General features: G+C 44.7%; 1 protein-coding gene across 4 annotated transcripts; it reads left to right on the plus strand.

Moving 5' to 3' along the window:
• Positions 1–243: 243 nt before the first annotated feature.
• map6a (microtubule-associated protein 6a) lies at positions 244–14634 on the plus strand. Of its 4 annotated transcripts, XM_035626927.2 has the most exons (5): positions 244–1356; positions 9240–9453; positions 9628–9842; positions 12798–12908; positions 14119–14634. In XM_035626927.2, exons 1-5 carry the CDS (start codon positions 644–646, stop codon positions 14264–14266), a joined length of 1401 nt encoding a protein of 466 aa, XP_035482820.1. In that variant the 5' UTR covers positions 244–643; the 3' UTR covers positions 14267–14634. The 4 variants fall into 4 exon arrangements, with proteins under 4 accessions (XP_035482820.1, XP_035482821.1, XP_035482822.1 ...); XM_035626928.2 differs by lacking the exon at positions 12798–12908 and having other exon boundaries at positions 246–1356; XM_035626929.2 differs by lacking the exon at positions 12798–12908 and having other exon boundaries at positions 246–1356; positions 9628–9805.
• The last annotated feature ends 575 nt before the right edge of the window (positions 14635–15209 follow it).

Consider the following 15209-nt stretch of genomic DNA (forward strand, 5'->3'; position numbering starts at 1 on the left):
CATATTATTCAGATTTCAGAATCACTGCATCAGGCCTGCTTGGTTGTAAAATGCGACAGTTTTTTTTGCTGTGTGAGAAGAAATTTGCCACAAGAATACACATAACTTCCAATGTGCTCTGTTTTCCTCCGGGTGTCTATGGTTCCACCATATATTTCACCTGCGCATCATCGAGGCCTTTGCCTTGCATGTGAAACCGGAAGTCGTTCGACATTCTCTCTGGCTTGACGTCGGTCGCCTCGGCTCCGGTTGAGTCTCCGGGATGCTGAGCGGGCGGGGCCGTTTACCCTCGAGTGATGTAGCAAGAAGTCCGGGACAGAGCGGACACATAGGGAGGCAGAGCTCACCTCAGTGCGGCTGTGTGTGTGTGTGTGTGTGTGTTTGTGTGCGTGTGTGTGTTGTTCGAACTGAACTCGTTCAAATCTGTGGCAGTGTTTTTGTCAGAAGCACAATGGATTTACCTGACCACCGAATCTAACAGCACTGGAGCCATCCGTGCAGCCTGACACACACGGACATTTTGTTTCTCTCGTACCAGGATACCGGAGAGGAAAGAAGACACCCCCCCTCCCCCTCCCCATCCCCTCGCTCCGGACCGGCTGGAGATCGCAGGTAATTGTGGTGGAGCTCTCCGACCCGCAGCATGGCGTGGCCCTGTATCAGCAGGGCGTGCTGCATGGCCCGCTTCTGGAACCAGCTGGACAAGGCCGACATCGCGGTGCCTCTGGTCTTCACCAAGTACACGGACGTGTCGGAGATGCAGCACATCCAGCTGCAGCCGCCGCTCCACCCTCCGCAGGCCCGCGTCGCCATAGAAACGCAGCCGTCTCGCGCAGAAGCCCGCGCCGACGCGGCGCCACGCGCGCCGCGGAGGTGCGTCTCCGAGGAGCGCGTGTGCGGCTCGGTGATGCGCGAGGACTTCAAGCACTGGAACGTGCGCCCCGAGCCGAGCTGCAAGCCCAAGAACCAGTACCACGGGCCGGAGACGCCGTTCAACAGCAAGACCCAGTACCAGAAGGACTACAAGCCCTGGCCCATCCCGAAGAGGCACGACCACCCCTGGATAACCAAACCTGCCCCGATCGCCTCCACCGGCGACGAGCGCGCGCCGGACAGGTCCAGGCACGCGAAGCAGCATGTGGCGCCGGCAGAGAGTGGCGTGGAGAAGAGCGCCATCGCCGACAAGGTGCAGGAGAAAGACCTCCTCCAGGGGCAGGAGAGGAAAAAGCGCGCCGGCAAGCAGCAGGCGGAGAAGAGCGGTGTGCCGAAGGTGGAAGGAGAGGGCAGGGGGAGGGCGGTGGATGCTGTGAACAGGCAGATCCGAGAGGAGATCACAGCCGGCAGCAGCTCATATACGTGAGTTCACAGCCCATGTCACTGAGAGGTAGAGGACGAGCCTGGGAGTCCATGAAGGGGTCATAGGGGTCAAAGTTTCATATAAATCATACTCATTCACTTCATTAACAGATACATCTACCTTCAGCAATCTGCTGTCAGGTGGAAACATTTAGGGGCTGTTTGGGGGGAGAAGAGAGGGAGGAGAGATTCTGGATTACTCTGTAAAAAGCAAATTCATCTTTATCAGTACTCTTCCCCAAGGTAAAAAGTGTGACATCTACCCCTCAGTGTGTTAAAGTAATCCAATACTATGAAATGGGGTTTTTTTGCCATTAACGACCAAAAGTGCACAAAGACTGTACAACTGTGTATGTTAATGGAATAATCCTTTTCACATGAGCAACACCACGGCATTACCAGCTGTCAAAGTTACGGCAAACACAAACAAATGATCCATCCTTTTCACCAAATATACCAGCTGTTCTTTTTTGTTTCTGTGACACGTTTACATTTTGTAACACATTTTACCCTCCCAGCAGATATTATTTATTGAAGCTCCCTTAAATAAATGGAGGGGCTTGCTTTCCATAAACACAGGAGTCCATAGAAGATGAACGCTCCGTTAGCGGATGCATTGCTGGCCTCTGGTGAGACGTGAAATGTGATATTTGTCTAACTTAATTTGAGGGTGACTCATTTTACCACATCATCTTAAGGAAAATTGTTGTTTCACAAGATAACTAGAGGCTTGTTTTCTGCGAAACAAGCAGCAGCCCAGAGGTAGACGAAGGACGTGAAAACATTACAAGCAATCAACTTTCAGTTTCCCTAAATAAGCTCACTCAGTCAAACGGAAATGGCCAAGGTGGTGTTGTTGTCAAACACTACTGATGTTTAGGCCCACAAGGCTAATCTCTGTCCTGTTATGCAATGTTCCAGAGGATGGTGGGTTCTGGTGGATGGATAAGAATCAGGTCACGCACGTCACTGTACAGTCGTAAAACTGTACATCGCTGTTATATGTTGTATTTATGTTCTGTGAAGGCCGGTTGTGAGCTTTTGTGTTGAATAGTGTAACCTGTAGAACATTTCATTTGATTCAGTGTTCACTTTACAGGATGCAGATTTGTCAGCCAGAGGTGAATGGTGCTACAGTGTGTGTGAGATCAGTGAGTCCTCCAGCTGTTTGGAGCCATGCTGCCGTCGTTGAGCAGTCCTCATGGTGCAGCCCAGGGCATCCCCCCACATGCACACATGCACACACGCAAACACACAAACACACACACACACACACACACACACACACACACACACACACGATATGAAATGGCTGCACCGTAACAAGCAGCAGCCCTGTCGGCCCTCTGTCTTGCTCTGCCAGAGGAGACTCTAAGCAGGTCAACTGTGGCTTAATACTTTGCTCACAGCTACAAAGCACACACATTAACACACATGTGCTTTGGCTCTCACTTTTACATTATTGAGTATTTATTCATCATTACACAGGACCCTCACTTTAGTTAAAAAAAGGAAGAGTGTAATAGCTCAGTTAGGTCTGGGCAATATTGTGGAAATCAATATTACAATGGTAATAACAATGATATATGTATGAGGTATAAATCACTGAACAGATGTAAATGATCAATTTAGTATAATTTATAACTTAATGCAATTAGTCTCATTTCATGTGCACATTTCACACTCACTGTCTTGGATCTGGTACAGTTCTGTTTTGATTCTGGACTGACATGTGGATATGCTTTGGGTTTTGGCTGTGAGACACAATGTTGTGTTATTGTTGAGATGCTTTAAATACATTTTGCTGGGTAATATCTGCAAAATACTTGGATGATAGCATATCACAAACTTCAGCTTCAAGGGGTTCTGGAGTGCTTCAAAAATATCTTCTTTGTCATATTCTTCAGACTTCCAGCTGACTGAATGGGGCCGCGGCAAATATGTTTTTTGAGGGTCCTTCGGGGTGGGGTGGGGGTGGGGGGTTGAATTCCCATCACTATGGTGAAATTACATTACATGACTCATAGCACATCCAGGAGTTCATCATTTATGGTTTTTAATAAAATATCTTTACATCTATTGGATGAATTGCTGTGAAATTTGTTGCACGCTGGTTTAAGTCACAGCGACTAATCAGATGAGGGGAATTAGCATTTAATGTGGTTTATTTTTTATAACTGGTGAACACTCAACTGTGTGTCATTTAGCACATGTTAATATGCTAATGTGCTTAATTAAGATTGTGACCATAGTAAACAACATGTCCTCCACCTCATACGATGAACTCTGTCGTGGTACAAATGACCAACGTCAAACCGTTTCTTAAAATGGTGCCTCGACCGCCTGTCACAGCTCAGAGCATTGTGGGTTTTAAATGCATGTAAAGGTAAAGGTGATGGTTAGGGACATGGCAGAGAATCATCACAATTACTTATAGAATATAAGGAAATCCATTTAAGTACACAAGCCTGACGGACTTACCAGGACCACCGCTGGCCCCTAGTGGCCATGTACATAACTACCGCGAGGTATGCGGTCTTTAAAACGACCACAAACGTCGTAATGCGCTGTTTCAAAAATGACATTTTTCGTCGTATAAGTTGGAGGACAGGCTCTGTCGGTATGTCAGCAGGTGGATGTTAGCGTTTCGCGTTTCAAAGCACCACTGTGCCAGAACCATGAACCTGAACAAGGGCCTCACAGAGCTGCTCGACTCTAAACTCTTGAGTCTTTTAAATTGTAAAAAAAAACTCCTACAGGAACACATCTTAGTCTGTCTTGTTAGACATAACCTTGTCAACGTCTTTTGAAATGAATTCACGTGATTAGATAAAGAAGAGAATACCGGCTGATGGAATGATACGTTGATATCATCAATCGTGGAGCTACAGTTGCAGTGAAACTTTCATTATGGAACCACAAGAAGTGTCTATTCACAGCCGACCCCGCTCTGCCATTGTGATGGTTGGGTTCTAAGCAGCCCTGTTCCCCTCAGCTCTTTTCTGACGAGGACATTCACTGTTCTCATAAACCTTTAAGCTTGCTGAAACCAAATCCTTTTTTTCTGCAGTGCACCAGAGAAATGTTCAAGGCGGCTGGTTCTTTTGGCAACTGTTAACTATTTATTTTCTTGCCTGAGGTGGTGCAGCCGCAGCGTTTTCAACCCGCAGCGTCCCAGTCACAAGCCCCATCCCACCTTCATCTCACCGCTGCATTATGTGTAAAATGTCATTTTCCGCATGAGAATGAGTCACGAGTCTGGGGCAGAAGCAGCTGGCGTCTTTGTTAGTGTTTTTGTTTCGTTACCAGTAGGCTGGTGCTGTAAAAGACAAATGCCATTGTTCATCTTGAAAAGCGTCATTTGTTGCATTATGTGATGTGTGGGGCGTACAATAAATGACATTTAAAGAGCACATTGCATGAGGAATTAGCAAGCAAATTAATGAAAAATGACAAATGTGAGTAGCGTTTCACTGCTGACAGTAAGGCAGGTAGTGCAGGTTCACTGAGTTCAGATAGGAAGAAAGATGCAGAGAAGGCATCTGAATTGAAATTTTTGTCACATCAAGCTCCACTTCCGTGCAACCTCACAGGCTTTTTCCTTATCTCAAGTTTCTCACCTGTGCATATAAACGATAAAACCCTCCCTCATACACATGAGGATGCTCAGCAAACCCAAAATGATTTTTGACGTTCATGTCACGTTTACAGAACGTATGTAGCATTTTAAGCAGCAGACAGTGAAATGTGAAGAGGCCGATGGTTTCTGAGGGATTTAGAAATGATCCTCTTTGAGAGACTGCAAAGCTTCATGTTTTCCTGACAAGCAGTGAATACAGAAACACAGATCCTGCCTCAGCTCTGGGACACAGAGAGAGACAGGACCAAACTGTAAAAATGGCTGGTTGTTGCATCCAAAAATCCCTCAAATAGCTTTCAGCTTTTTCCTCTGCTGATAGTGAAACTGCCGAGGGTTTAGTTGTGCGACGTTTTCTGCATATTGCTGCCAAAATGTAATCCTAACATCGCGACTGATATCCAGCATCCAGTTGTTGCATCAATTCAGAGCTCTGAGCTCTGCCTTATATAACCAATCTGATCAGATTTTATCGTATCTGATTACAGTTCTTTCACAAGGAAATGTCTTCAAACTTTGGGATTGTAAAAAATCCCTCAATGACTGAAAACATGCACTTTGTGACAAACTGGCAGCATCATTTTTAATAAACCACCCTATCGCAAAGGAACAGTCACTGACAGTAGTGACTGACAACACCAAGGATGCCTGTGAAATCTGACCCAATGAGAATCATCCCCCTGTCACACGGCTGTGTGCTCTTATGGAAGGACTTTCCATTGAGCCTCAGCCTAGAAGCCAGCGGGAGGCTGTGAGATAGCGATGAGGCCAGATGATCCCAGGTGGGAGGATTGACCAGAAACCAGGCTCCACGCCCACTGACACACCAAGACACACTGTGAGGAAGTGAAGCTGCTGCACTGCGCGTGGGCCGATTGACTCCATGCAATAATGCTCGGAGAGAAGCCGACAAGCCCTTTAACTCAGGCCAGCACTGGTGTAGAAGTAGAGCCCGCATCACCGCGGTCACTGTCAATGAACACGGCGCAGGGATTGGTCTCAGATGTATTTATGGTTTACAGCATTTCATAATAGGACGTCCACGTTGGGCTGCAGGATAATTAGAATTGAGCTGTCATTGTGGTTTGAATCGATGTATAAAATATGGGGCAGATGCAGCATTTTTACATACCCTTTTAAAATGCAGAATATTGTTTAAGGTTTCCTTGATCATATTTTTATGATTTTGTGTTGCACTCTGTTGAGAAGGTATATGTGGTGTTTATGCTCCAGCTGTTATTGATTTTGTTTTTGGACTTACTCTTACTGAGGCAAATTTGACTGGACTTTTTTTGTTCTAGTCCCGGGTGGTTCTCTGTGGCCTGTCAGCAACCTGCCATCCTGCTTTTAGCTGATGACATGTCGAGGCAGCTTGCGCAACTCGACGCGGTTTGCATCCCCCCCGTGCACCAATGTGCAGGCATTTGTTCTTTGTTCTCTTCTGTCAGGGACTCTCTGCTTTGGTGAGAGGTCCAGATTGTGCCACGTTAGGAGCAGGGCTGCATGAAGCTCAGCAGTGCTGTGTGCCCTGGCGTGTTTCTACCTCTGTCAGTGCCAGAGCTTGCTTGTAGTGACGAGGCCTTTCTCTGCACACCCCCTCCAACGCAGCGGGTCACAGGGGTCAGCCATCCAAAGCAGCTTTAGTCACACAGCAAGAGGTATCAGGCAGTATATGATGGCATGGATACTACGCATCGTGGGCCTCAGTGACTCTGGAGCGGAACAGCATCTATTGAAATAACAAAATATTTTTTAATGATTCCTTTTTTGTTGTTTTTTTGTATTTTAGTATCTAAGGAACTATGTCACATGACCAATGAATGGACAGTGCTAATGTATCTGCATGATAAGGATCAGAAAACAAAAGCTGAAGAAGAAATAATACATATAGTATAGCATAATGAGTTGTGTGACATGTTATTGATATAATATTGTCCATGAAACAAAAAAAACATTTTTAAAAACACAACTGCTGACGTAAAGTGCTGCAAAATAAACAGTTTACCAAGTACAGTATGTTCAGGACCTCCGGTCCTGACAGATACTGCTTTATAATCTCAGCGAACGGCTATTTTAGTTGTTGCCCTGTAAGTGCTCAGTACCCCAGGGCACTGAGCACAAGATAACACTTACAGAGCCGAAGGCTGAACGGCCTCATGTGAAACTCAGACTGTTTTCACACCCGTGATATACAGTAGCTAGACGCAGTAGATACAGTCGCGTTGGCACGGCAGCCACCGAACGGAGAGAGCTTTGTGAACACACGTTTTTTTACACAAGTACCAAGTACACACTGGCCTCCAAGACACAGGCGTTATTGTTGCACAGTCATATGTTCATGAATAGCAGCTATCTTAGAGTACAGACCGGTGTTTCACACTGTGAACACTGTCGGCCTCAAAGACACACACCCTGTGGTGCCATGTGAGTGCTTTATACCCTCGGCCTTGGACATTGTTGTTTAACCTGTCTTCGCACTGTGCGGCTTCTTGGCCCAGTTGAGCACTGGAAGTGGACTTTGGTGACGTTATGTAATTGCTCCTTGTGAGATATCCATCTCTGCTCTGCACCAATGGAGGTATTTCTGTACGCAGCAGCCATATCCCTTATGGCCTTTCTGTCATAATTGTACCTAATGGTAAAAGAACATTTTACGCATCAGTTTTGAATAGAGCAATTATATACTGTTGTTGGTAATATTGGACTTCTAGGGACGACAATATTGGCCGCACAGGTACAACCAGGAAATTATGAACCACCAGAAAAAAATGAAAATTGACAGAAATCCAATGAATTCGGGCCTCTGCCTTTCTCGTCACGCAAAAAAAGTTTGTTGTTTCCCTACCTCATGCCGTACCCATGACAACCGTCCACAAGAACATTTGAGGTCAGAACCCAGCTTTTACGATTTGATGGAAAAGTCGTTCATCTCAGCTACAGTCTTCTAGCCTCCTCCTCAAAGGAATACATTAGAAAATGTGCCTGTCCCTGCCACATACATTACATTTAACAGGATTACGTGGCGCTCCATGGCTAGTTTCCATAGCTGCAGTTATTGATTTGATGTCTTTCCATTAGACTTGGCCTTATACACTCTAATGAGTTCCTCATACAGCAGCACGGCCTCGTCTGCTCCTCTATCCACATGTAGTGCTGTTGCCTAATATACTGCTTTTCTTTACTCACATAGGGAACTCTGACTTTTCACTGTATGTGTGAATTGACTGGAGCCACAAGAGACAACTGACAGTTGTCATCTGAGTGGCCTAAACCACAGAGCTGTTGGTTTCCCTTTGCAATGAGCTACAATTGCAGGAGACGTATATATAGCGGTGTTTATGATGAAGACACAGAGGTCAAGTTCTGGAACGTGTATTTGTCTCATTCCTTAATGATTATTGACAGTTGTATCTGCTTTATACTGTGTTTCCCAACACTGGTTCTCAGCACAGCTCCCTCACGACAGCAAACCTATCTGCCTTGCTATTGGCTGTAAAATTTAATTCTTCTTTTCTTTTTTAAAGTCTTTTCAAGACAGACCTGGCCAAAAGAGCAGCATGATATATTTTAAAAGTATAGCAGCATTTTACAGCTGATTTCTATTTTCTGAAGGGTTACCTGGTGTTTTTTTTTATGATGAGGAACCATCCCTACAAACAGTAACATTTAAAGCGAAGGCATGCATGAATGTTAGTGTGGTCTGAGAGTAGCTTGTCAATTGTGAGGATTTGTTGCTGGTCTCTGTCTTATGTGCACACTTTGTGGTCTAAACAATACAGCAGATATGTTTTTTATAAAGTTCCACCATAATTAACTTACAGTTCCTGTGTCTGCGACATAGGGTAGTTCGGTGCACATGCACTGAATGAGTTGTGCTGAGGAAAAACAGCACATTGCAGATAAAACAAATAAAGTGTAAGAGAGAGAGGGATGCAGTGGAATATTAAAGTAAAAGGCATTAATACGTGCCTGCTATCAAGCTGCCGTGGCTGTCCTCTGTCATACACTAATGGGTCTTCAGATGTGAGCAGGCAGACACGGAACACACGCTGCAGGCTGCAGACTGCTGACCTTCATCAGAACTGCTGTGTGAGGAGGACTAGAGAAGATCCCACCGTCAGACCGTGGTGCACACCTCCTCCCATTAACTGTACACCACCATGTCACGAATGTTTTGTAGGCAGTGACTGTAAACATCAGAGAAGTAGATGTTCTTACGATACATGACGTCCTTCTTTCCACACAGAACTGAATTCAAGGCTTACAGAGATGTGAAGCCTGCCAAAATGATCCGGGCCAGGTCCCAGTACCTTCCCCCGGATGAGAAGACCAGCCTGGAGACCAGCTACAGTGCCACCTTCAAGGGACAAGGCCCGCTGCAGCCAGCTAACAACAAGGCCCTGGAGAGGAGGAGGATACGCAGTTTGTACAGTGAACCTTACATAGAGCCCATCAAACAGGTGAGAGCGCACCTTTCTCACTTTGTTGTGTTGTTCAAATTGAATTCAGGAGGGGAAAGAAGGGGGGAGCTGATACAATATTTGTGTTACCGTAATGCTTTAACGTCACTCAACACGGTTTTAGAAGTTGATAGCCATCCCAGCAATCTGATTTCCGCTATCCGACATCCTTAGGTTGACAGATATAGTGCAACTCGCTCTAAACCCAAAAGGCCTGGAGCCACAGCGACAGGCCAGGGCAAACCTGTGAAGAAAGCCAAAGATAAGCAGAGCGCCGGGCTGAGGGGCACCAAGAAGACGACCTCGGAGAACCAGCTGGAGAACCGGCCAGCGGTGGGGGACAAGGAGAAAAGTAAAGAGATGAACAACAAACTGGCTGAGGCAAAAGAGTAAAAAATCATTTAGCACTACTTCTCCTTTTATTTCTTATATTTTGGGGGAAATCAGACGCAGAGGCTGCAAAATTGATTGTTCTCATCTCTTTCTTCTGTCAACTCTGCTTCCCCCTTCAGTCTCTTCTTCTCTTCTTTGCTCAGCCTCTCATTCAGTCCGTCATTCTCACATTCCTCTCTGTCCTTTCACTATCTCTTGGCTACATTTTTACAATGATACTCAAAAAAGATGTCGCCATGACATGCCTTTGCTCCTCCTGCCTCATGCTGTATTAGATCGCTATAGGAAGGAGTAGGAGCATCCTCCGCCATTTAATGCCACCCCCCTCTCTGCTCTCCCCCATCTCCAAGTTGCCATGGCTACTGGCTGCCTGGCTGCCCAATGGATGGCTTTTGTTGTATGGACCCACTAACAAGCAATTCTGAACTGTTGGCTTTAATCAGCTGAGCAGATTGCTTTGTTGAGTTTATCAAGGATTTGCTAAATCAAGAACAAATCTGAAATCTTTGATAAATGTCCTGCTTGGTGTCCGATCCATGGCTTGTTCTGTACCTGCTCTGTCATCAGTGCCATTGTTCTCTGTTCATGTAGAGCTCACAGCGTTTGAAATGTGTGTTGGGTGACATCTTGTTACATGTGATTTTGTCTAACTTATAATTAAACTCTTGTTGCAATCTACATCCAATTATTTCTGTTAACCTTAAGAAAAGCACCTTGTCTGTTTCCTCCATTCATGTGCAACACATTCATTACAGTGGTATTTTACTTCACTCCGGCTATTTTGTAACACCTAATTTGTTGCCAACAAACCATGTGGGTCACACTAGACCGATTATGCATTAAACACCAGTCATTTGCATAGCAGATGAGCATCCTCGCTGAATTAGATAACACTGTTGGGACATTTTGCATTCGAGTAACAGCGACTTTCAGATCCAGAGAGGGATGAGCTGCAAATTGTTGTGTTGAGCGGTTGCGTTTCTGTCCTGTCACTCTCATCGGCCATTACTCCATAGCTAGAGGACTCACATCCAACACAGTCTTTATGAACAAGACTGGGCCGTATGTGAAGCTTCACAACATGATATGTATGATAATAGCCTGCACTCAAACACACACACACACACACTCCTCCTCCTTTGAGCCGTACGCTGCCCGGGCTGACCGTAACCAATGTGATCAGACTGCAGACGGCTCATATTGCTGCTTAATAGCACTTTTCACATCACTGTTAAAGAGGGAGCCTGATGGAGGAAGCACAGATTTACCAATCAAATAAATTGTGACCAATACTACACGACCATTTGTTAAAGTTTGTCTACCAGGATGAGGATGTGTTCTCATTTTCTTTATGAATAATAAGGTCCTTCGTATTTTATCCGCTTATGAACCAACCACAGTGATGTGATTTATGTTTAACTCGGACTCCGCCCGTTCATCGCTCTCTGTTTCTGAATCCACGTTGTTCTTGTTGTTTTGCCAAACCTTTTTGAAGGTATGAATAGCATGTTGGTTTGACGAGGTTGAGGTTTGTTTTAAAAATGATGATTCAAGAGTGGATTTACCTTTGCTTTGTGTGGCAGGTTCAACACGGTGGTGCAGTGTTTGTGTGTAAGAGGTATCTAGCAAAGCTCATGAAATCAAGCCTGATTTTTTCTGATTCTGGTTTTGATCCTGATTTCCTCAGTGATGTGTGTGGAAGAAAAGGGAACGAGAAGTAAGTTGTACTGTAACTGTTTATTTGTTCAAACCAATTATAACCTCCCTTGTATATAAAGCCTACATTTGTGTATATATTATAGCAGGGCAACGTGTTTGCTGAGTCCTAGAGTCATGTCAGTCTCAAATTCTTAGCATATGTACATATAGAAACACCTTGTTTGGGCTTAGAAGAGCACTGTACGGTCTGTCATGGGTAAACCCATCAATGTGCTCCACCCCCCCTCACATACCTCACTGTTCTCATTAGCTTGGCTGCTTAGCAACCCTCCCTCCATTCTGACTGGATGAGTGTGCCGCCTCTGCTTTCTGTGGTGTCTGAGACAGCAGCAACCATCATTACCACCACCATGTCTATCCAAGCTGAGCATGCGCCCCGTCAGGATTGAGGGCCCCGACTCATGAGCAGTTTGCAGCCTTTGGTTGGGGAACGCTTTGTCATGTAACACACGGGACCGGGGGGGGGGGGGGGGGGGGGGGCTTGCAGGGGCAGTAGATGTAAACAGTGCTTAGCACACCACACACATGGTGCTATCTTTGTGACTGTTAGGAAAATAAGGATAGAAAGTATGGTAAAGAAAGTTATGTCTAGGGCGAAAAAAAAACAGAAAAAAATAAATTGACTGTGACGTGCTTGTGTTTCTACCTGCTTGCTCATATTTAATGAAACGTTACAAATAAATTGCAAAAAGCAGAAAAAGCAGTGTCTTCTTGCTTTCTTTTGTTAATGGTTAAAGTTTAGTGGTTGCAGGTATCTGTCAGTGTTTTCTTTTGTCCCAGTCTTTGTCTTTGTGAGACAGACGACCATTATTAAATGAATCCACATGGAAGAGAATTTTGTTGTCACAACTTCTTTCTATGCTTATCCAAACCGCCCCGCTTTCTGGCATGAGCTCTGACATCCTCTCTCCAGGCCCTGCATGTTGCCCTCGAGTGAGAACTGAAGAATATATTATTGTTGCACCTTGTCTCAATATATTCCAAGAACTCATCCTACTTACAGAGCAACATGCAAGTCAAAGGATGTTCAGACCCTTATTCCAGAATAAGATGTCATGTGCTTCTTAGGCCTCTAGCTAATGTTCATTGTGGGGGGAAAAAACAACCACAAATGTGTGATATTAATTTTGCTGAGATCACATTCTTCTCTTTTTTATTTTATTTTGTGGATGTCACAATTCCTGTGTCCAATTTCCTGTGTGCTAATGAGTGACATTCTGATTCATTTGAAGGGTTGTGCTAAAACAGTACCACTACATACAACTCTGCCAGCCAATCCGAGATATTGGCTGGGTGCAGACTCTAAAGCAACACCTGTGGGGCTGTGCACTCCCCAATCCCAGGTAACCAATCACAAGAGCGACTAAAGAAAAAAAAAAAGGTCACGAGCCATAAATGCCACTCATACTCATTCATACATGCTCATGGAGTTATGATTTACTTGTGTTTTCTACAGTGGCACATTTTTGTTTTTTCTAGTGAACCACCACATTATGTGTGGCCATGGCCCCTCTGTGTTTCTCTTCCATATGGACAGTAGAGTAGGGGGTGAATGAGGCTTGACTGCCTGCTCCCACATCCCACATGCAAGGTTCCTCAAGGTGCCTTTTCGTAAGGAGACCCCAGGTTTAGTCTGGCCATCTCCACCATCACGAGCCTCTGTCAACTGCAGTGCTGCGCCCTCTCCCTCCTCGTGGTTAAAACAAACCTGCATGACTGTTTTGAATTATGAATTATGAATTATGAAAGATTAATTAATCCGCCCGGAGGGGAGAGTGGAGGTCACTGCTTCACATGCCATGAAATCAATGAAGTGTTGCATTTTGCATCTCAGCTTGTTGTCACTGGTTTGACTTTTCCTATTATGTTTAGACTTACAATGATCCCTTTTTGTTCATTCTTATTGTAAAAAGCATGCTGCCACTGTTTTCTGTTGGACCTGCAATCAGATGTTATGTTTGGTGTAGATTTTTGCACTGTATCTAGAATATCTGTTGAGTTTTGGCATGGACACATGATGAACTCAACTGCGGTAAGTATGGATGGAATGAGGGAAGCAGCTCTGCTTTGGAAAGAGACGATTCAAAGGAAATTGTAAGTGCATGTTAATGATCTTCATTCTTATTTGTACTGTCTTGCAGCACCCCGAGACCCTCATTGCACTATTGGTATCCTGTAGTTCATGTCACTGAGATTAATCGAGTTGGTAGGTTGAAACCAATGGCCTGCATTGATCTAAATGCAAAGCTGTCCAATTCATCGTCAGAAAAAGACCATGCGCTTTATTTATTTATCTGTATTCCATCTCATCAAGTCAAGGTTTCAAATTTACAGTATGAATTTCATGATTTCTACTCTCTATCAAGGATATAGGGTAGTGTCTTCTTTTCCAACTGAGTTGACATCACCAACACGAAGGTCTGATATTCTCCTCTGAAATGAGCGGTCACAGGGTGCTCAGCTTCACTCGACCCAATGCCTTGCTGTCTCATCGTGTGTCTCTTTCTGTCTCCTTCTTCTTCTTTGGTATGGTAACCATGTGCTGCCTCCTAGAGGTGCTAAAGACGAGGTTCTCCGACCCAATCATCATCATTCCCAGGGTGCTGCTGGAGGAGAAGCCCCACCACCGCTGGAAAGGCCCGAGCCTCGGAGGAGCAGCGGCGTCGTACGCTTCGCCCTAGATGCGAACGGGACTGAGTAGGTCTGCCTGCGAGGATGGAGGCAGCTACACCTTTACACAGAGACTGCTGCTGCTCTGTTGTATATATCTAGTATTTAAATTGGATTAGGAAAAGAGATGAATCCTCCGCAAATAAAACAGCCCATATATTTGAAACATGCATGTTTGAAACAGCTTTTGGCTCAGAGGTCACAGCTTTTTGACCCAACTGGCATTATTGCAAAGGTGCTACATTGTTTTCTGGTTTCATGCAGTTTATTTTAAAAGGCATTGTCAACACTGTTAGAACTACTTCGCCATAAAGTGCTTATATATATATATAACAACTATAAAACAAACTGTACTGTACATCGACTGGTTTTAGTGTAAATAAATGAGCATAACTTGCAGATTGCCTTACTGTATTTGACTTTGTGTTGTATGGTCAGTCAGTTTTCAGAGTGGGTCAGAATGGTGTTTTAGTGTTAAACATGTTGCATTGGCAGAGGACTGGACATTTGAATAGAAAGTGAAGATCAGATGCACAAAAGGGGAAAAAAACAACACAAAAACAACTCTGGGATAGAAATGAATAAATAAATGATTTTTAAAGGGACACTCTTAATTAATGATGCCATATGTAGCGGCCCTTTTTTTTTTATTCAACAAAAGAAGCCAAAATGAATTTGTTCACTCACTTTGTGTTCAATTTAAACCTGAGTTTTATGTGATCAGGATTTGGTGACAACACATTTTTTGGGAGCCACCGGTGATCTATTATGCGGCCTGACGACTACAATTTCAAAGATAAAATCAAATTTAAAAAAGAAGGGAGCTTCACGGGCCTCTCTATCCCACTCCTCATCTGCGCTGCAGGCTAGAGGCTCCCGGCTACATTAGATGCTGCATCTCTCTGACTGAACTGTCAACATTGTTGTGAGTAACGCAGAGAAGAGTGTCCGAGAATCCCTCCAAGAAAGATTAT

Source organism: Scophthalmus maximus, chromosome 2 (assembly GCF_022379125.1).
Source record: "Scophthalmus maximus strain ysfricsl-2021 chromosome 2, ASM2237912v1, whole genome shotgun sequence".
Taxonomy (NCBI): domain Eukaryota; kingdom Metazoa; phylum Chordata; class Actinopteri; order Pleuronectiformes; family Scophthalmidae; genus Scophthalmus; species Scophthalmus maximus.

Excerpts from the sequence above, each read along its gene's own strand:
- map6a (XM_035626927.2), top strand. The coding sequence starts at position 644 with ATGGCGTGGCCCTGTATCAGCAGGGCGTGCTGCATGGCCCGCTTCTGG. Across the intron at positions 9,454-9,627 it reads ACATAGAGCCCATCAAACAG|GTTGACAGATATAGTGCAAC; the intron begins GTGAGAGCGCAC and ends CGACATCCTTAG. Across the intron at positions 9,843-12,797 it reads AAACTGGCTGAGGCAAAAGA|GGTTGTGCTAAAACAGTACC; the intron begins GTAAAAAATCAT and ends ATTCATTTGAAG.